This window comes from Salvelinus sp. IW2-2015, linkage group LG6.1 (genome assembly GCF_002910315.2).
Source record: "Salvelinus sp. IW2-2015 linkage group LG6.1, ASM291031v2, whole genome shotgun sequence".
NCBI lineage: Eukaryota > Metazoa > Chordata > Actinopteri > Salmoniformes > Salmonidae > Salvelinus > Salvelinus sp. IW2-2015.
This window is the reverse complement of record NC_036845.1, coordinates 2,197,202-2,219,357: the sequence shown is the minus strand read 5'-3', so window position 1 is coordinate 2,219,357 and position 22,156 is coordinate 2,197,202. Positions and strand designations below refer to the sequence as shown.

Sequence of the window (22,156 nt, the reverse complement as noted above, 5' to 3'; positions counted from 1 at the left end):
AATAGGCTGAGTTTAAATTGAAGTTGCATGCGCTGGAGAGGAGGAGGATTTTATTATTTGTTTGTCATTGGTTGCTTTCAATGACCTGTTGTTGCTATAACAAATATAGCAACAACATGTAAAAACTGTGATATGGAAGGTACCAAATCGAACATTATCACATCAATATATTCAAAATAGTTGTGTACAGTACCTGTTTTGGTTACATATTCTATCTTGAGAGCATGCACAGTGCACATCTCTGAATACAAACAGTTTTGCATGTTGTTTACTTCTAACAATGGTATCCAATGGTATTTATTTGGCTTTTCATTAATAAGAATTTGCACAAACAATTGAAGGCTAATCGTTTTAGCTCAGCTATAGCTAAATGAAATGTATTTTAGTTGTTCGATCATACATCTCACTACCACCGTAAAACACCTGAGAATAAACTCATATATTTGAGCCAATAAAGAAACAAAACAGTAAATAGATGTATTGTGGTCCACCCACCCTCCATCCGCTCTCACATCCATTCAGGTGTCATTACATTGTCATGGCCAGAGTCCTGCCCCATTCCCACCCCCGAATCTTCATCATTAGAACAACAGCAACCAGTTAGTCAGATTCCATCCTTTAGAGATGCTTAGAGTTCACTTGTGTCATCTTCAGATTTTCTTTTGTTGTTGTAGGGAAAAAAATGGAGATTGAAACAAGATTTAAAAAATGTTTACACACACAGTACAACAGTACAGTGTAACAATCATATGAAAGGACATTTCTTATACAGTATAAATTATTTGTGAAGGATTTATGTAGGCCAGGTAAAGGGTTTATAAAGACATGGATATAAAATAGGCTCTTACTTGTTCTTTCTAGTGCATTTGGGATCTGAAGAGAGAATAATGAGATGTTACTACAAACACTGACAAAGTCTGGGTCTATCCTCTTGAGTTACATTCATTATGTAAGAACGTATTAGTAAGTGGGCTATGTGTACTTACTAAGTAGGACAAACAAGCCACCTGCTACAAGCAAGCCTGCAATGATCAGGCCTCCAATTCGTAGTCTCTCATAGTCTGGGAAATTCAACATTCAACAGCTAAGAATCACACAGGCGCAATGATTCATCCAATGTCAGAAGCATATTTCTGATGCGCTCATGTCATTTCATATCCAATAAGAATATGGTCACTTACATACCACTATGTTCATTTTGTTTGGTGGTGGTTTTGAACGAGTGTAGAGGAATGAGCTACTTACTGTAAACAAATGGATCTGCAGACGAGAGAGGGGGGAGGAGAGAAAGGGAGAACAGAAAATTAACCTCAAGCAAATTAAACACATGTTGCTCTGACTGGCTGCACAGTGTGTGACTCTGGTTTAAGTGACAGTGATCAAATCTGCTGACAATAGTTAGTTCTCATTCACAGTCACTGAAAACAAGAACCTCATGAAAAACAGATGAGTCTAACAAAGAGCAAGTTTTGACCAACTCGTCAGACAACTAGAGACAACACTAAAGCAGATGTGTCTTACTTGCTTCAGTTTCCTCAAAGAATGCACAGAGAACTAGGAGAGAAAAAGAAGAAACATTTTTAAAACATTTGTCATTTGGTGGATAGATCTAAGTGTATATGTAGTTTTGATCATGTTAAGGGTCAAGGTCAACTGTCATTTCTTGGAAGGACACAAAAGGTCACAAAATGTCAAGTGCATTAAAACAATCCTGCAACATTCTTCTAAGACTAAGCATAACTTGTCTGTTGTATCACAGATTTGTAGTTCCCACTGTAGCTTTCCATACTAATGTCCATAAAATCTTTAATAAAAATATTATTTTATTTTGCAGAATTCATCTGTTGCATTACCCCATACATCTTTATCATGAAAATGTCTGATTTACCTGTCAGCAAAAGCAGAACTGAGAATTGTCCCATCTTGCACACAACCTGACTGGGAGCAAAATGAGAAAAGGCATCTATTATAACTGCATAACATCTCACAAGTCTAGGTCCAAGAGGCTTCTAAACAGCTTCTACCCTCAAGCCATAAGACTCCTGAACATCTAATCAAATGGCTACCCAGATTATTTGCATTGCCCCCCCCCCCTCCCCCCGCCCCTATTTTATGCTGCTGCTACTCTGTTATTATCTATGCATAGTCACTTTAATAACTACCTAAATGTACATATTACCTCTATTACTTTGACTAACCGGTGACCCCGCACATTGACTCTGTACCAGTACACCCTGTATACAGCCTCACTATTGTTATTTTACTGCTGCTCTTTAATTATTTGTTACTTTATTTGTAACTTTTTTTTAGGTATTTTTAAGCATTTCACTGTAAGTTCTACAGCTGCAGTATTCAACGGATGTGACAAATAAGATTTGATTTGATTTGACATACCAGTAACCATTGGGGTCATTCCTAGAATTTAACACCATCTTGAATTAACCCTTTTTATTCCTAGCTGAAGAGGGATAATACTGTATGATTATACTCGTATGATCAATAATGAACTAATGTAATTAAAACCATTGTGTCTATGTTGCCCTCCTGCACAGTCCCATCCTTGTTCCCAAACACAGTGAGCATAAAGGGGCAGAATGTCCTTGGGGTGTGAGACAGACACCGGGACGCAGCGGGAGGGCATTGTGGGTGTTTGGACAGAAAACAGCTGAGGGAGGAAATGTGGGGCGGACGCCACAGGCCTCAGGACACCCTTGGCTCGACCTTGGTCACTCACTGGGGTTTACACTGCAATGTTTTGGAAATATAGAAATACGACACCCATCTCCTTCATTCTGGTAAAAACTAGTTTGTTTTACAATGGACAATTCCACTATTTGAAGACCAGGTCAATGCTAGTAATCCAACTTTTCCTATCAGATTTTTTAGAATGAGTTTTCTAATTTTCTAATGCCTTCATACACAGTAAGATGTGGTCGTAGATTACTCTACTTCTCAACTCCAACTGACAATGATGGGAACTAGTCCTACATCAAAATACTATTATGTGTATAGTTCACATCAGAGCATTCACTTAGAGCATTGACACACACGACACTGAAACATAACACATACATTTGAACTTATAGAGGGAAACAGAATATTTCCAATCGTATTCTACTATCATATTCCAATATGCCCAGAATGCCATTTTCCCTGTTGCAGACTAATAGTAGTGAAGGTCACCATGCTGATCAGCATGTCTTCACTCAAGGTCAAGGATACCTATACATATATTTACTACCTGACAACTGCCTTTCGTAGGGAACACACCAACCTAGCTCAACTTTCTGAGAATATTTAGACTTTACAAGGTGAATTTAGATTGACCGTCCAAATATATACAAACATCACCATTACATCCATACAATCTTCAGAACCTAATGGTGCTATAGCAACACCTCACCCTATGGATGTGTAAGTGATCGTAACAACACAGATGTTTGTAAAACAGGGCCTGGGAAAGCCAGTGAATCCCCTTCTTACCTGAGAACGAGGTCTGTCTTGGCAAGGTGTCCGGGGATGTCTGCTGGGTAGCTCAGGTCGTCCTGCTGACTTTTCTCTTTCCTTTTACCTTGAGGAATAGCCCCTCCTTTTTGTTGTCACCTTAAACACACTATAGGACGATGGAGATCCCGTGTGCAGGACGTGTGTGGTGCATCCAGGTGCACTGTTGTGCCCCAAACACAGGCATGTGCCCTTCTGTTCAGGGTTAAAAGGGACGAGGTACTGAGTTGCCATACCAAGACCTACTGAGCTCTCATACTGATCACTATTTCATTGGATCTCTTTCGGTGGATTCGCTTTATGGTCAGTTATATTAGACTTTGTGCATGTCCTACTGATAAGCAGAATGAATGCTAGAGAAGCATACGGTTTGAGCTGGAGAGAAATGGATTTTGGGTCCGTCCTTAAAATATTTGAATGCCTTACAATAAATCTCCATGATTACGCCACAGTGAGATACATTAATCCAGGAAGTTTCCTTCCAGTCCAGTAACCATCCTGTCAGCCAAGAACCTTTCAATGTCATTCTGAGACATTCTAAGAGGACATTCTAAGAAGACAATCTAAAAGGACAAGGAGAGACATTATGTACCGTCCCACATTTTAGCTTTGGCTGAAATAGGAGTGAAAAAAATCTAAATATTCTCTTTGTCTCTTTGATAAACAGATGTTAAAAAAATGCTATATGGGTAATACAAAAGGCCAACACACAACACAGTATTAACAGGAGTAGCCATTGGCCAGAATGTATTGAATCAATACAATCTAATAGGTTCCCTCGAATAGAGATACACTACATGACCAAAGGTATGTGGACACCTGCTCGTTGAACATCTCATTCCAAAATCATGGGTATTAACTTGGAGTTGGTCACCCCTTTGCTGTAAGGGGTGACCCCCTTCACTCGGGCTCCCGAGTGGCACAGAGGTCTAAGGCACTGCATCTCAGTGCTAGAGCCGTCAATAAAGACAACCTGGTTGGAATCCAGGCTGTATCACAACTGTCTGTGATTGGGAGTCCCATAGAGTGGCGCACAATCTTTTTATTTTATGTTATTTAACCTTTCTTTAACTAGGCAAGTCAGTTCAAAACAAATATAGGCCGGGTTTGGCTGGTGTAGGCCATCATTGTAAACAATAATTTATTCTGAACTGACTTGCCTAGTTAAATAAAGGTTACAAAAAAATATATACATGTATATAAAAATAAAACAGTGGAAAAAAATCTGTCGCCTAGCATCCTTTTTGCACCGTCGCCCGGACGCTTGTTCACGTTTTCTAAACGTTCTCCAAAAACCTGTCACTGAAATTCACACTTCTACTCAATACAAAACATTGAATTTAACTTCACACTTTTTAGTGTATAATAGAATACTGCATAGAATGGCTGATTTACTCATATTCACAAAGCCCAACCTGTGATTTGGCTGGAGGAATGGGAGGAAGGAATAAACATGCATAATGATCTGCATGTCAGAGTCAGTAAGGTGAAAACACTACATGAAACCTTTACTCTTCAGTTAACGGACACATACACTCTCCCTCCCTTCCTCACACACTCTGTCTCCCTCACTCTCATAAACACACACACATACACATCACTCTCTCTCTCTCTCTCTCTCTCTCCCACAAACACACATACAGCGTAAAATTGATGAAATTGTTTTATTCCCTCATCAATCTACACACAATACCCCATAATGGCATAGAAAAAACAGGTATTTTTTTGTGTGCAAATGTATTACAAACGAAAAACTGAAATATAATATTTACATAAGTATTCAGACCCTTTACTCAGTACTTTGCTAAAGCACCTTAGGCAGTGATTACCTTCTCGAGTCTTCTTGGGTATGACACTACAAGCTTGGCACACCTGTATTTGGGGAGTTTGTCTCATTCTTCTCTGCAGATCCTCTCAAGCTCTGTCAGGTTGGATGGGGGGCGTCGCTGCACAGCTATTTTTAGGTCTCACCACAGATGTTCGATCAGGTTCAAGTCCGGGCTCTGGCTGGGCCACTCAAGGACATTCAGAGACTTGTCCCGAAGCCACTCCTGCGTTGTCTTCACTTTGTGCTTAGAGTAATTATCCTGTTGGAAGGTGAACCTTCGCCCCAGTCTGAGGAGCAGGTTTTCATCAAGGACCTCTCTATACTTTCCTCCAGTCGTCTTTCCCTCGATCCTGACTCAATCCTGACTAGTCTCCCAGTCCCTGCCGCTGAAAAGCATCCCACAGCATGATGCTGCCACCACCATGCTTCACCGTAGGGATGGTATTGGCCGGGGGATGAGCGGTGCCTGGTTTCCTCCAGATGTGACGGTTGGCATTCAGGCCAAAGTGTTCAATCTTGGTTACATCGGACCAGACAATCTTGTTTCTCATGGTCTGAGAGTCCTTTAGGTGCCTTTTGGCAAACTCCAAGCAGGCTGTCATGTGTATTTTATTGAGGAGTGGCTTCTGTCTGGCCTCTCTACCATAAAGGCCTGATTGGTGGAGTGCTGCAGAGATGGTTGTCCTTCTGGAACGTTCTCTCATCTCCACAGAGGAACTCTGGAGCTCTGTCAGAGTGACTATTGGGCTCTTGGTCACCTACCTTACCAAGGCCCCTCTTCCCCGATTGCTCAGTTTGGCTGGGCGGACAGCTTTAAGAAGAATCCTGGCGGTTCCAAACTTCTTCTATTTAAGAATGATGGGGGCCACTGTGTTCTTGGGGACCTTCAATGCTGCAGAAATGTTTTAGTATCCTTCCCCAAATCTGTGCCTCAACATAATCCTGTCTCGGAGCTCTATGGACAATTCCTTCGACCTAATAGCTTGTTTTTTGCCCTGACTGCACTGTCAACTGTGGGACCTGTATATAGACAGGTGCCTTTTCAAATCATGTCCAATCAATTGAATTTACCACAGCTGGAATCCAATCAAGTTGTAGAAACATCTCAAGGATAATCAACGGAAACAGGATGTACAGTATCTGAGCACAATTCCGAGTCTCATAGCAAAGGGTCTGAATACTTATGCAAATAAGGTATTTCTGTGTTTTATTTTGTATACATTTGTATTATGGGGTATTGTGTGTAGATGTATCAGGAAATTATTTTATTTAATCCATTTTAGAATAAGGCTGTAATGTAACAAAATGTGGCAAAAGTGAAGGAGTCTGAATACTTTCCGAATGCACTGTGGGCACACTGCTCTCAACTTTTAAAACATTAGGCACCAAACAGCATTTAAGGAGCACCAAAAAGAAATTGATTTGTATATAGTTTAGGCTTCCATTAGGCCTATACGAACCCTACCTTTTGAAGCACATCTCATGAGTAGCAGACCCTTTTCCTTTCTTCCTGTGCCAGTCAAATTTGCCTAAACCTACTGGCAAGTTAGCAGGTTGTTAGCTAGCTAGGTAACATGACTGAACAACGTCATTTGTTATCAAACTAATAATTAGCGACCCGGGATTAGTTTGTTAAATTATATTTAAAAAAGGCATCTTCTTTTAACAGTTTAGGCTAGAGACAAGCCGTTTTCTTTGCTGTAAAGCTGCAAACATGCCTGTCGCGTGCTCCATTTCCCCTCTCTGACACTCAGAGGCTGCATGACAGTGAACTTGCAAAGTCTACTCAGACTGGTCTGTGCCCTTGGTTATAACAGGCGATGAAATTGCACAATATATTAACATTGCTCGCTTTGTGCGCAGACCCAATGTAACACATCTAACAAGAGAACACTCACCAGAGTCTGGGTCTGCATCCCCGCTGATATGAAAGTGAAGTGGATATTATTGGACCTGAACATACAAGAGACTAGTGGCTGTTGCTTAAATTCAACTGAGTTTATAAACAAAACTGACTTCATAAACAATTCATAATAGGCGCCAGCAGGTTATTTATATCGGTAGGTTTAAAAAGTCGGTAGTGTCACGTTCTGACCATAGTTCTTTTGTAGACGGGCGGCTCTGACTGAGGGGTAGCTCAGGACTGAGGGGTAGCTCATGACTGAGGGGTAGCTCAGGACTGAAGGGCAGCTCCGGACTGACGGGCGGCTCTGGCAGCTCCTGACTGGCGGGCGGCTCTGGCGGCTCCTGACTGGCGGGCGGCTCTGGCGGCTCCTGACTGGCGGGCGGCTCTGGCGGCTCCTGACTGACGGCGGCTCAGACGGACAGATGCCCACCCAGACCCTCCCCTATAGGTCAGTTTTGCGGCCGGAGTCCGCACCTTGGGGGGGGGGGGGGGGGGGGGGGGGGGGGGGGGGGGGGGGGGGGGGGGGGGGGGGGGGGGGGGGGGGGGGGGGGGGGGGGGGGGGGGGGGGGGGGGGGGGGGGGGGGGGGGGGGGGTACTGTCACGTTCTGACCATAGTTCTTTTGTATTTTTCTCTTTCTTTGTTTTAGTGTGGTCAGGGCGTGAGTTGGGTGGGTATTATCTATGTTTTCTGTTCCTATGTGGGGTTTCTCGTTTGGCCTGATATGGTTCTCAATCAGAGGCAGGTGTTAGTCATTGTCTCTGATTGGGAACCATATTTAGGTCGCCTGTGTTCTATTGTGTTTTGTGGGTGGTTGTCTTCAGTCTTTGTGTGTCTGCACCAGATAGAACTGTTTCGGTTTTCATATTTGTTGTTTTTGTATTTGTAGTGTTCAGTTTTGGATTTATTAAAATAAGATGAACACTAACCACGCTGCGCTTTGGTCCTCTCCTTCTWCCACCACAGACGACCGTTACAGGTAGTATCATATGAAACAGTACTACAGTATTCTAAAATGTTGGTATTATAAGTATCATAATATTACCGTGGTACCAGTATACCTTGCAACACTTCTTTGCTGTTATAACAGCCTCCACTCTTCTGGGAGGGCTTTCCACTAGATGTTGGAACATTGCTGTGGGGACTTGCTTCCATTCAGCCACAAGAGCATTAGTGAGGTCGAGCACTGATGTTGGGCGATTAGGCCTGGCTCGCAGTCGGCTTTCCAATTCATCCCAAAGGTGTTCAATGGGGTTGAGGTCAGGGCTCTGTGCAGGCCAGTCAAGTTCTTCCACATCGATCTCAACAAACCATTTTTGTAAGGACCTCACTTTGTGCACAGGGGCATTGTCATGGCGAAACAGGAAAGGGCCTTCCTCAAACTGTTGCCACAAAGTTGGAAGCACAGAATCATCTAGAATGTCATTGTATGCTGTAGTGTTAAGATTTCCCTTCACTGGAACAAAGGGGCCTAGCCCGAACCATGAAAAACAGCCCCAGACCATTATTCCTCGTCCACCAAACTTTACAGTTGGCACTATGCATTGGGGCAGGTAGCGTTCTCCTGGCAGCTGCCAAGCCCAGATTCGTCCATCAGACTGCCAGATGGTGAAGCGTGATTATTCTCTCCCGAGAACGTGTTTACACTGCTCCAGAGTCCAATGGCGGCGAGCTTTACACCACTCCAACTAACGCTTGGCATTGCGCATGGTGATGTTAGGCTTGTGTGCAGCTGCTCGGCCATGGAAACCCATTTCATGAAGCTCCCGTCGAACAGTTCGTGTGATGACATTGCTTTGAGAGGCAGTTTAGAACTCGGTAATGAGTGTTGCAACCAAGGACAGCCGACTTTTACATGCTTCAGCACTTGGCGGTCCTGTTCTGTGAGCTTGTGTGACCTACCACTTCGAGGTTGAGCCGTTGTTTATCCTATACATTTCCACTTCGCAATAACAACACTTATAGTTTGGCCCGGGGCAGCTCTAGCAGGGCAGACATTTGACTAACTGACTTTTTGGAAAGGCGGCATCCTATGACGGTGCGATGCTAAAAGTCACTGAGCTCTTCAGTAAGACCATTCTACTGCCAATGTTTGTGTATGGAGATTTTATACACCTGTGGCTGAAATAGCCGAATCCACAAATTTGAAGGGGTGTCCATGTAATTTAGTATATATAGTGCTCCTTGTCCATATGGCTCTATTGTTATAAATAAATGACAACTGTATAGAAAATCACACACAGATCTATAAGTGGAGATAAAAAACTGTCCCTCCCAAGCCAGTTTTGGAGTAAAAAGGAAGCATGACAACCGTCAGATTGAGATCATGCTCACCTCACAGAGAGGGAGGTGCCTTAAATACAATATAATGCTTTGGAATATTCCACTTCTACTCCCAACTCAGAGACAGCTATCATAGCTCAGAGATCAGACCTCACTACTGGTGATGTCAGTGGCACTCTGTCTCTCTGTCTGTCTATCTGTCTGTCTGCCTGTCAAAACAAATAAAATATAAATGTATTTGTCACATGCTTCGTAAACAACAGGTTTTGTCTTCCTGCCTGCCTGCCTGCCTGCCTGCCTCCCTGCCTGTGTGATCACGTGCTTCTCATTTGGAGTAGTGTGGAAAGTAAATGAAAACACAAAGCCTTGAAAAAGGCTAACACAGTAAACTGAACCACAGAGTCAAGAACCTAAGGCTCACACCTCTATGGTGGCTCCTCAGAGGGGACACATGACTGAACCTCTGCACATTATCGGCATGGTGACGTGCTGCTATCTGGGACTATTTATATCCCTGCGGCGTCTGCGGAGGAATACGTATCCAGTTCTTCACGAGTGATAATACAATAATGTGAGTGGCTATATCCTAGTTAGAGGGACCATCAGTGACATATGAAGACCTGACATGAGACTGAGGTGGTTACCACCATGAAGGACTGATAAAACTGTGAGATAAAGTCCATTCTGTGCTGTTCAAGTCTGTGTGTATTGGGTCCAACATATATGTGTTCCATTGTTGTACGTTCAAGCACAACAGCATTCCATGCAACCAGAATAGTTTTAAGACATTTATTACTGATGATAACACAACTTTTCCACAATGTTCAAAACTGACCATATAGTGCAAACTAATTGATTGGAAGACTGCATACCTGCATACCCAGTGATGTAAAATACTTTAAAGTACTACCTACATAGTTTTTTCTTTGGTATCTGTACTTTACTTTACTATTTATGTATATTTTTGACAATGTATACTTTTACTTCACTACATTCCTAAAGAAAATCATGTACTTTTTACTCCATACATTTTCCCCGACACTCAAAAGTACTCATTACATTTTGAATGCTTAGCAGTACAGGAAAATGGTCCAAGTCACACACTTATCAAGAGAATGTTCCTGGTCATATGTACTGCCTCTGATCTGGCAGACTGACTAAACAAAAATGCTTTGCTATGTGCTCCTGGCTATCTGTAAAACAAATATATAATAAAAATATGAGTGCCGTCTGGTTTGCTTTATAAAAGGAATTTGAAATTATTTATACTTTTACTTTTGATACTTAAGTACATTTTAGAGATTATATTGACTTTTGATACTTAAGTATATTTAAAACCAAATACTTTTAGACTTTTACTCAAGTAGGATTTTACTGGGTGACTCACTTTTACTTGAGTCCTTTTATATTAAGGTATCTTTACTTTTACTCAAGTATGACAATTGGGTACCTTACACATACCTCAGCTACATAGTCTACAGAACCAGTGACCACAGTGAAAGGGTTTTGTCGTAGGCTCACACAAGAGACAGTCAGGGTGGGCTATCCAAAGGGTAAAGCTGACACACAGGTACAACACAAACATAAGACATTCCCTCCACAAAAACCCTGCTCTCTTCTTTGCACAACAACAACTCTTTAAACTCTTTAAAACAACTCTTTAAAATAGTATTGAGACAGGGACACATTTGTTGTTGTTTTGGATCTGTACTCCAGCACTTTGGATTAGAAATTATATCATGACTGTGAGGTTGAAGTGCAGAGTGTCATATTTAATTTGACGATATTCTTATCCATATCGGGTGAACCATTTAGAAATTACAGCACTTTTTGTACATAGTTCCCCCATTTTAAGGCACCAAAAGTATTAGGACAAATTTACTTGTATGTGTATTAAAGTAGTAAAAAGTTAAGTATTTGGTCACATATTCATAGCACGCAATGACCACATTAAGCTTGTGACTCTACAAATGTGTTGAATGCATTTGCTGTTTGTTTTGGTTGTGTTTCAGATTATTTTGTGCCCAATACATAGGAATGGTAAATAATGGATTGTGTCTGTAACTTGTGTGTCTGTAACTTTCTCATTCATCATTATTCACGATTTATTCAGGATTATCCGTAATCATGGTAGCATCCACATTAATGCAGAAATGTTTAGAAACATATTTTATTCTTATTTTACAATTAAAGTGACTCCAAAATGACACCATACATTATTTACCATTCATTTATATTGGGCACAACATAATCTGAAACACAACCAAAATAAACAAATGCATTCAACAAATGTGTAGAGTCACAAGCTTGATGTAGTCATTGCTTGCGATGAATATGGGACCAAATACTTAACTTTCTACTACTTTAATACACATATAAGTGCATTTGTCCAAATGGGGGGCCTATATACAAAAAGTGCTGTCATTTCTAAACGGTTCACCCGATAGGGATGAAAATAACCTCAAATTAAAGCTGACAGTCAGCACTTTAACATCATAGTCATTGAATCATTTCAAATCCAAAGTGCTGGAGTACAGAGCCAAAACAACAAAAAGTTTCACTGCCCCAATACATTTGGAACACACTGTATTAATATAATATGAATGCATCATCACTGACACAACTCCGGTGCATAGCTTAGACTTAAACAAAAGTGTGGTATGTAAGCATGCCTGTATGCACTGACACAAGCACGCTCGTGCTGGAACACTCAAAACGTACACTACTCTTACTTGTTAGAAGGCATATTTGTCACTAAACAAACCATCTAAGGGTCTTTGAGCATTTGACCATACCCTCTGACAAGCCACTCTGAAGATGGGGAGCATGCATAAAAAATATAAATACATCTCAAAGAATGTATGTAATTCTCAACAAATTAGCATATTGTGGGATTTGAAGTGATGTGAGTTGTGTCCGTGTCAGAGTCATACCAGAGCATAGCAGGCCAGCTGAGTCAACATCGCATCACCTCTACTGATCCTCCACTGGAACACTTTAGACAGCTACTCAGACGTCCTGCTCTCTATTGTTTATGCAGTGAAAACAGGTGTTAGCTGGCTGACAGCATAACTGTAAAACAATTAATGGAGCTATAAAACGCAGTATAAAAAAGGAACATAAACTTCAGTATTCCGGAGTAGAGGAAAAGTCAGAGACGCACAATTATAGTACATGATCAAATGCTTTAGTAGTATCCCAGCATCATTGAACTTCAGTTTCTGTACTGTCATGGCTGCTCTCTGTTGGACAAATAGTAGAACTGTGACTGAACAAACCAAGGCAAAAAAATCTAAAAGCTTATGGGAGAGAATATGATATATGGGACTTTGGTAAGAAATTTTCAAAATGCAACATTTAATTTAACTTCCTATGTTTAGCTACATTTAATAAGATAAAAAACACAGGAAACTGATGCCAGTATCAGATACTGCATACTGCTAGATAAGCAAATAATAGAACAGTAAAACAAAATAGAAATTACAATCAAAATTCTGCATATGCAAAACACCCCCACAAAGTGCCACCTTTAAGAAGTTGAATAAGTAAATCCAACAGTTTTGAAAGGTGTGTGTTTAATCCTTTGTCACCATTGTGGTGACGTCATCCTCACAATCTTTTCCCCCTGTTGACACAAACACAGAAATGAGAAGAGAACCATATGAACGTCGCGGGGCATCATTCTCTGGTCCATCCTCTGTTAGGGCTGAAGGAGAGAGGTACTTACTGAAACAGAGCTGGAACCTCTCAGATCTCCTGAGCACAGTGTACGACAGACCAAAGACGATGAGGATACCAAAGAAACCACCAATGACACAGCCAATGAGGATGGCAAAGTAACTGCCGTCCTCTGAAAATTTATCCAAAGAGGACAGACAGACAAACAGGATAGAGAGACAGACAGGATAGACAGGAAAGACAGACAGACAGACAAAGAGATTAGGGTTAGCTAATGATGACAACGTCAAATACCATACGCTCAGGGAAGGTATATTAGAGAGATGTATTTACCGTACACCCAGAGGTATCCATCCACGAGTGGTCGTCCTGAGCTCTCACATACCACACGTGTGTTGTTGTCAGAGCGGGACGTCCCGCTGATAAGCCATATTGCAAAGAGCTCTTTACCTGTGTTATCACAGTACCCTTTTATTGACTGAGAGGGAGAGAAGAGATGAGAGAGAGAGAGAGAGAAGAGAGAGAGGAAGAGAAGAGATGAGAGAGAGAGAGGAGAGAAGAGAGAGAGAGAGAGAGAGAGAGAGAGAGAGAGGAGGGGGGAGAGATTATATCTACTCATCTGGTGATGCATAAAGACTCCAATTAGCAAGCGCTAAAGAGGCAATGAAAGTTAATTGTTCTGCACTCCAACAGGCCTGCTGGGAATTGACTTCTGTAGGGATTTTTCAGTGATTTCAGCTGTACCAATGGTCATGCTAATTAGGTCACCTGCGTCATCCAGGCCTGTACAGAGCAAATACCTGTAACCTGGATGGTTGGTATAATATAAGCTAAGGCTGTGCCACTCACCTGGGCAGCCAGATACTCCGTGTGGTCTCCCGGGCAGATGAGGGTTATGTTTCTATGGCTACCAAAGAGAGTGAAGTTGAGTTGTCTAGGAGGAGGGGACACACCACACTGGAAGGCAGCAGGCTTGCCAACAGCCACTGATACGTTTTTTGGGAGCGTAGTGTAGTTGTTCTGGGCTGGAGGATGGATGATGAGGGGGTATTAGGAAGAGATGGGTACAGTGAATGAGAGAAATGGGAGGGGAGAACGGGTAGCAAGGAGAGAAATGCAACATAATCAGTCATAGCTTGTGACACAGCCTAATCCTCATTTGCCTAGGAGGCAAAGTGCACTAGTTCTCATGGAAAGGGTTGTTTGACTGTTTGACTATTCCAATGTGAATTGGTCTGAGATTGTATTTTCCTGATTTAAGGGACATCAGTGAAACCAAGGCACCACTGCAAATATTGCTCTCTGTCTTCATTCTAGGTCTGGATGGCTGCTCTTGAGCCCAACCAATCTTGGCTAAAATAAACACAATATGGTAGCTTTACAGTAGCTACCTTTACATGTATGATTGACAAGACAGAACCAACGGTCAACCAAGTCAGTCCTACCTGAGCATTGAAGATGAAGCAGAGCCAACAGGAACACAGACAGACCAAGCCCTGGTCCCGTCATCCCACATACAGACATTATTCTTCTCTTCATCAACAAAATAACTTTCTACCAACCCCTCCAAGACATCCGCTTCAGTGTACATTCATGTCCTGAGACTCTAGCTGCTGCCAATGATTCCAGCCTGAAAACGCAGACAAGGGGGAGGACAGACAACTCTCCTTGAGCTATGACCTAAACAAATGAACAAACAACTTTATCTATGGTGAAAAACAAATGAAGGAACTCCCTGGACTGATTTGCAAGAAAGATTCCAGGGAATGAAAATAAAGAGAACAGGTTGAGCAGGGCTGGGCCGCATTTAGCATAGAAAGCGATGAGGTTCTTTCCTTTCTCTCTCTCTCTCTTTCTCTCTTTCATTTCTTCTCAGAGCACACCTATGATTTGAGTAAAGACATTTCACTTCCAAAGCAGACACCCAATATTGTCCTCTTTTTTTCCAAGGGAAAAAGAGACTGTGTCTCACTATACCACACACTATAAAGTTCACATTCAAGTAATGCTAAAGCCTTTAGGTTGAAAAGCTGTTATGTACTTTAGGTACCCTTTAGGTTTACTATCAACAGATGTATTTGCATGGCCAGTGGACATAAGTCTATAGCACATTTGAGTCTGGGAAAATACACAGGCTAATGGGGTTGCCTGGCAGGGGTCATGCAGGGCAGCCATGCAGAGTTATCCAAAGATTTAATGATTACGTTAGATCACATTGACTGTAGAACTGATCATATAGTGAGCCGTGTATAGTATCACCTTCCAGATGTCTGAGTAGTTCAGTTCCTGTAAACCAGGAATGTTTAGATTCCATAAAACCAGTTCCACAACTGTGTCCAGATACAAAGTGCTATGTGTTGCGGAAATGACAGGCTTTTTACTGTGGCTTTAGCCGCAAAATATAATACTGGTACAGATGTAGGATCTTAATTTGATCACCCTGTTGAAGGAAAAGTACAACTTTAAAAAGGCTTCTGGAGTTTGTAATTTTCCACTTTGAAATTTCAGACTTGATTTTCCCTTACAGAAAATGTATCTACTACTACAAAAATATCCATTAATTATAATCCACATAATAATTCACATTTCCTGTTGCTTCAGGATTATTTTCCTTCTGTAGCAAACTGGCTCAAATTAAGATCATACATCTGTAGATGACATTTGACATACATCATCCAGTTTGTTAAATTAAATCTTTATTTCAATACAATATTCAATAGAACAATTTACATTTACAGAAGGAACAGAGTTTAAATCAGTAACAATAACATTCTTACTAAGAATTTCATAATTTCTTCACAGAAAATATATATACATTCACATCTGTTGAAGTCATCTGCATAGAGACTAGACTTCAAACAATATAAAATGAGGAAATGAAAGCATAAAGACCGTCAAATATGCTTGATAAACTACATCACAATAAACTACAGCAAATTGAGTCATGATGATCAACAGACAATACAGAGTTTTTCTCGTGTTGCTGTGTAGCTAATTCTCTACCAATAAGGTAGTTGTGGTTCTCAGCAGGTAACTGACAACACACAACTGAGTATGATCTCTGTAGTGTAGTGCATCATCTTGTGATGAATATGTTATATGACATGGTGTTGTTAACCGTAATTCCTTAGTAACTTGTGAAGCTGAAATGGCTAATAAAAACTTCATTCTGGTTGTTATTGCACATTTGAGATTGAAATCCATGGATCACTTTCAAATAAACATCCATTTTCAAAAAAATCTGTTACTAATATTTACAATAAAGCCAAACAAATACAACACTGATTTAACTATGCATATCTCATACGTTCTACAGCTCAATTTCTAATCTACACAGGCTATAGAAATATCGTTTACATTTCACCTGTTTACTTGTCCCTAAATTCATGTCCCCACCAAAAACGAAACTAAGAAACATCATGTGTCATTATAGAAGGTAACAGTCACTCTGAACTGCAATCTGTGATACAAACAAAGGATAGAGAGACAATTCAAGAGCTGAATATCTGACACTAATGTTTTTATTTGTTACAAACRTTTTAKGTMTYAKGRAATTTCAGCTACATGTTGTCTATGTTAAAATCTCTTCAGTAACTTTGGCATTATTTGTTCAAGGGAATAATATAAAGGAGAAACTTCATGGCAAAACCATCCAGAATGTTTTTTAACATCTGTTTGAGCAATACATTTTGATACACAGGCTTGTTGTGTGTCATAAGTTGGTTGCACCTGAAAAGAGTCAAACTCTAAGGAAACCCTGAATACAAAAATGAACCCTTTAATGACATACAAATAATCCCCATACGACAGTACAATCTGCACATTGGCTGGCAGAGTGGTGATTTTCTATGACTTTGTCATGCATGTCCCATAAGTATTTTCATTTGACGCTTTCTCATTTCACAAGACCATACACCTATTGATTATTATTTGGTCAAGCTACCACTTCAAAGGGTTTCCTCAGGTAATCTAGCTGGATTTACCTCTACATCCGATTTTTGCACAAGGTTCCCCTAATAGGATGGGGGTTTTGAACAGGTGAAGTGCAGTAAGTCTGAAGGGATAATATTTTGGTCATTTCTGATCCCTTAAAGGTATGGTCAGTGCTCCCATGTACGCGCCATTTTGTGTACTCCTGGTGAATTGTGATACGTCTGTGAAGATAAGACAGGAAAAGAAGATTATACTTCCACCTGTGTGCATCAGTGTACATGTGTGTGTGTGCATGCGTACATGTGTGTATGTCTGTGTACTGTACTCACCCTCATGGCTGAGGAGATCCAGGGTAGGAAGCGGGACACTCTGGTGTAGACGCCAGGCTTCTTGGCCATGGCACAGCCTGTTCCCCAGCTCACCACCCCCAGCAGGCGGTAGCGGCTGGCCTTGGACAGGGAGTCCTCAGCCACAAACGGGCCCCCGCTGTCYCCCTGARATAAAAAAGTCAACCACTCACATACAGTACATTATAAAATCAGTCTCACTTGGGTGAATGGATTATRTAAATATGAACAWTTTCTCATGTAARAGCTAGAATCTGGATAGAGAGCAACGGTACAGCCTTRCTCATATCCGGCACATTCAGATGTCAATAGATGACGKMAATAATTRACATGTTTGTAAGTGGAAGACAGAATATGGATGGAAGGTGACATTTTTTGTTCAAGTTTATTAATTGACTGTCAGGGCAGGGAAATTAGATGTCACTATAGCTGGTTACCTGACAGGCATCGGTACCACCCTTCTCAAAGCCAGCACAGAACATGCTGGTGGTGATCTGGTTGTCATAGTAATCAGGGGCGTTACAGACAGCGTCGTTGATGATCGGCACGTTAGCCTCCTGAAGAACGTCAGCAGAGTACCTAGAGAAGAAAGGAGTAGTGAGAGATATAGGCAGCCATGGCTCTCAGAGAAGACAGGCTATGTGCACCTGCCCACAAAATGAGGTGGAAACTGAGCTGCACTTCCTAACCTGCCTGCCAATGTATGACCATATTAAGAGAGACATATTTCCTCAGATTACACAGATCCACAAAGAATTTGAAAACAAATCCAATTTTGATAAATCTCCATATCTACTGGGAGAAATTCCACAGTGTGCCATCACAGCAGCAAGATTTGTGACCTGTTGCCCAAAGAAAGGGCAACCAGTGAAGAACAAACCATTGTAAATACAACCCATGATTTATGCTTATAAATTTTTAACTTGGTGCTTTAACATTTGTACATTGTTAACAACACTGTATACATATATACTATTAACATTGTAATGTCTGTTATGTTTTGAACTTCTGTATGTGTAATGTTTACTGTTATTTGTATTGTTTATTTCACTCTTTGGTATGAATATCTTACCTCAGTGGCTTTAGGCAATGTTAACACCATGTTTCCCATGCCAATAAAGCCCCTTAGATGACTATAAGAGAACGGTAAGTAGAAAAGAAACAAAAAGATGAAGCAAGAGAGCAAGATGAAGGTGGAGGCAAAGGAGACCGACACGGAAGAGAACTGACCGTAGTAGAAGAAGGAAGCGAGAGAAGAATAAGGAGGGCTAGAAGATGAGAGAGAAGAGAGAGAAGAAGAGAGAAAGAGAGAGGAAAGACGAGAGAGATGAAGATAGGAGAAGGAGAGAGAGTCGAAAGAGAGAGAAAAGAAAGAGACAGAAGAAAGCGAGAGAGAGGGGAAAAAAAGGGGGAGAAGAAGCCCCGAGAAAAGGAAAAAAACGAAAGGGAAAAAACGAAAAAAAGAGAAAGCGAGAGATCAGAGGATGAGAGAGAGAGAGAGCGAGAGAAAGACGAAGAGAGCAAGACGAGAGAGAGAGAGAGAGAGAGAGAGACGCAGCAGAGAGGAGACGACGAGAAGAGAGAGAGAAGAAGAGACAGAGAGAGAGAGAGAGAAAGAAAGAAAGAAAGAAAGAAAGAAAGCGAGAGAGAGAGCGAGAGAGAAGCTATTAATCCCTCTACTCACATCCCTGGTCAATAGTGCTTGGCACATCTGCACACTATGACACTGTCCCTGTTTACATACTCAAAGGTCATACAGAGAGAGAGAGGAGGGAGAGGAAGAAAGAAATAGGGAGAGGCTGTCTTGTCCAATGATAACAATGATACACCTACTCTGTCTCTCCATGGTTCCAGATAATGGTTTAAACCCAGCTCCCACAGTATCTGTCTCTGGGACCAGATTAGTACATTACTACCTCAATTGGGCCGACCAACCAGTGCTCCCGCCTATTGGCTAACCGGGCTATCTGCATTGTGTCCCGCCACCCACCACCCGCCAACCCCTCTTTTACGCTACTGCTACTCTCTGTTCATCATATATGCATAGGTCACTTATCCATATCTACATGTACATACTACCTCAATCAGCCTGACTAACCGGTGTCTGTATGTAGCCTCGCCTACTTTTATAGCCTCGCTACTGTATATAGCCTGTTTTTACTGTTGTTTTATTTCTTTACTTGCCTTTGTTCACTCAACACCTTTTGCACTATTGGTTAGAGCCTGTAAGTAAGCATTTCACTGTAAGGTCTACACCTGTTGTATTCGCGCACGTGACAAATAAACTTTGATTTGATTTGAGTGTTTAATTGCTATAGTGTAATTATTTCGCCACTATGGCTAATTATTACCAGATTGACCGTATGTTTGTTTATTCCATGTGTTGTTGTTGGTTGCTGCACTGCTTTGCTTTATCTTTGGCCAGGTCGAGTTGTAAATGAGGAACTTGTTTTCAACTAGCTACCTGGTTAAATAAAGGGGGAAAAAAAAAATATATATAAACCGTTCTGTTTTCTGCAGACTACATTCAGCCGGTGTGCTTACCCACTAATGGCCGCCGCCTGATTGACGGCCCAGATGGGGACAGTGACAGGCTGGGGAAATGTAGGTTACTATGTGAGTGACTTTGTAGGCTTCTACATCCTTAAACTTACATCTGGTCCAGAGCCAGATACTGTAGGAGTTGGGTTTAAACATAATCTGGTCCCATAGACAGATACTGGTAGGAGCTGAATTTTAAAACATAATCTGGTCCCCGAGACTAATACTTTAGGAGCTGGGTTTAAATCATAATCTGGTCCCAGAGACAGATACTGTAGGAGCTGGGTTTATATCATAATCTGGTCCCAGAGACTAATACTGTAGGAGCTGGCGTTAAAACATAATCTGGTCCCCCGAGACTAATACTGTAGGAGCTGCGGTTATATCATAATCTGGTCCCAGAGACTAATACTGTAGAGCTGGGTTAAAACATAATCTGGTCTCAGAGGCAGATACTGTTAGGAGCTGGATTTAAAAACATAATCTGGTCCCCGAACTAATACTGTAGGAGCTGGGTTTAAAACATAAGCTGGTCCCGAGACAGATACTGTAGGAGCTGGCCTTAAAACATCATCTGGTCCAGAGACAGATACTGTAGGAGCTGGGTTTAAAACATAAGCTGGTCCAGGAGACTAATACTGTAGGATCTGGGTTTAAAACATAATCTGGTCCAGGAGACAATACTGTAGGATCTGGGGTTTAAAACATAATTGGTCCATAGACTAATACTGGTAGGAGCTGGTTTAAACATAATCTGTTCCCATAGACTAAAACTGTAGGATCTGGGTTTAAAACATAATCTGGTCCCCGAGACTAATACTGTAAGAGCTGGGTTTTAAAACATAATCTGGTCTCAGAGACAGTTACTGTAGAGCTAGCCTTAAAAACATCATCTGGTCCCAGAGACAGAACTGTAGGAGTTGGGTTTAAAAACATAATCGTTCCCATAGACAGATACTGTAGGAGTTGGGTTTAAAACACAAATCTGGTCCCATAGACAGATACTGTAGGAGTTGGGTTTAAACATAATCTGGTCCCCAGAGACCGATACGTAGGAGCTGACCTTTAACATCATCTGTCTCATAGACAGATAGCTGTGAGCTAGGTTTAAAACGTAATCTGGTCCCAGAGACAGATACTGTAGGAGCTGGGTTTAAAACATAATCTGGTCCCCGAGACTAATACTGTAAGAGCTGGGTTTTAAACATAATCTGGTCCCAGAGACAGATACTGTGGGAGCTGGGTTTAAAACGTAATCTCGTCCCAGAGACAGATACTGTAGAGCTGGGTTTAAAAACATAATCTGTTCCCATAGACAGATACTGTAGGAGCTTGGTTTGAAAACATAAGCTGGTCCCCCGAGACTAATACTGAGGATCTGGGTTTTAAAACATAATAACTGGTCCCAGAGACAGATACTGGGGAGCTAGCCTAAAACATCATCTGGTCCCAGAGACAGATACTGTAGGAGCTGGGTTTAAAACATAATCTGTTCCCATAGACAGATACTGTAGGAGTTGGTTTAAAACGTAATCTGGTCCCAGAGACAGACACGGTAGGAGCTGGCCTTAAAACATAATCTGGTCCCAGAGACAGAACTGTAGGAGTGAGTTATAACATAATCTGGTCCCATAGACAGATACTGTAGGAGCTGGGTTTAAAACATAATCTGCGTCCCCGAGGACTAATACTGTAAGAGCTGGTTTTAAACATAATCTGGTCTCAGAGACAGTTACTGTAGGAGCTAGCCCTTAAAACATCATCTGCGTCCCAGAGACAGATACTGTAGGAGGTGGTTAAAACATAAATCTGTTCCCATAGACAGATACTGTAGGAGTTGGGTTTAAAAACTAATCTGGTCCCATAGACAGCATACTGTTAGGAGTTGGGTTTAAAAACATAATCATGGTCCAGAGACCGATACTTAGGAGCTGACCTTTAAACATCATCTGGTCTCATAGACAGATACTCGTGGGAGCTAGGTTTAAAACGTAATCTGGTCCCAGAACAGATACTGTAGGAGCTGGGTTTCAAAACATAAGCTGGTCCCGAGACAGATACTGTAGGAGCTAGCCTTTAAAACATCATCTGGTCCCAGAGACAGATACTGTAGAGCTGGGTTTTATCTCTTCTCTGGG

At 41.5% G+C, this 22,156-nt stretch overlaps 1 protein-coding gene and 2 long non-coding RNA genes across 5 annotated transcripts in view; 1 reads left to right on the top strand and 2 right to left on the bottom strand.

Moving 5' to 3' along the window:
* The window catches only part of LOC139027877 (uncharacterized), a 740-nt gene extending 593 nt beyond the window's left edge, over positions 1–147 (top strand). The window contains exon 2 of the long non-coding RNA XR_011480017.1: positions 6–147. This is a non-coding gene — a long non-coding RNA (uncharacterized lncRNA). The remainder of the gene's footprint in view (positions 1–5) is intronic.
* Positions 34–3,582, bottom strand: LOC111964875 (uncharacterized). Of its 3 annotated transcripts, none has more exons than XR_011480011.1 (7): positions 3,484–3,582; positions 1,889–1,938; positions 1,522–1,554; positions 1,182–1,260; positions 987–1,061; positions 849–873; positions 34–659 (listed from the first exon to the last, which is right to left on the bottom strand). It is a non-coding gene; the product is annotated as an uncharacterized lncRNA (long non-coding RNA). The 3 variants fall into 3 exon arrangements; XR_011480012.1 differs by having other exon boundaries at positions 1,186–1,260; XR_002877448.2 differs by having other exon boundaries at positions 1,246–1,260; positions 3,484–3,581.
* Positions 3,583–16,696: 13,114 nt separating this feature from the next.
* LOC111964607 (serine protease hepsin) overlaps positions 16,697–22,156 on the bottom strand; it is a 31,938-nt gene continuing 26,478 nt past the window's right edge. The window contains exons 10-12 of the mRNA XM_070443788.1: positions 17,915–18,056; positions 17,460–17,624; positions 16,697–17,351 (exon numbers count right to left, since the gene is read on the bottom strand). Of these exons, the coding sequence (XP_070299889.1) occupies positions 17,298–17,351; positions 17,460–17,624; positions 17,915–18,056 (361 nt within the window). The 3' untranslated portion in view covers positions 16,697–17,297. The remainder of the gene's footprint in view (positions 17,352–17,459; positions 17,625–17,914; positions 18,057–22,156) is intronic.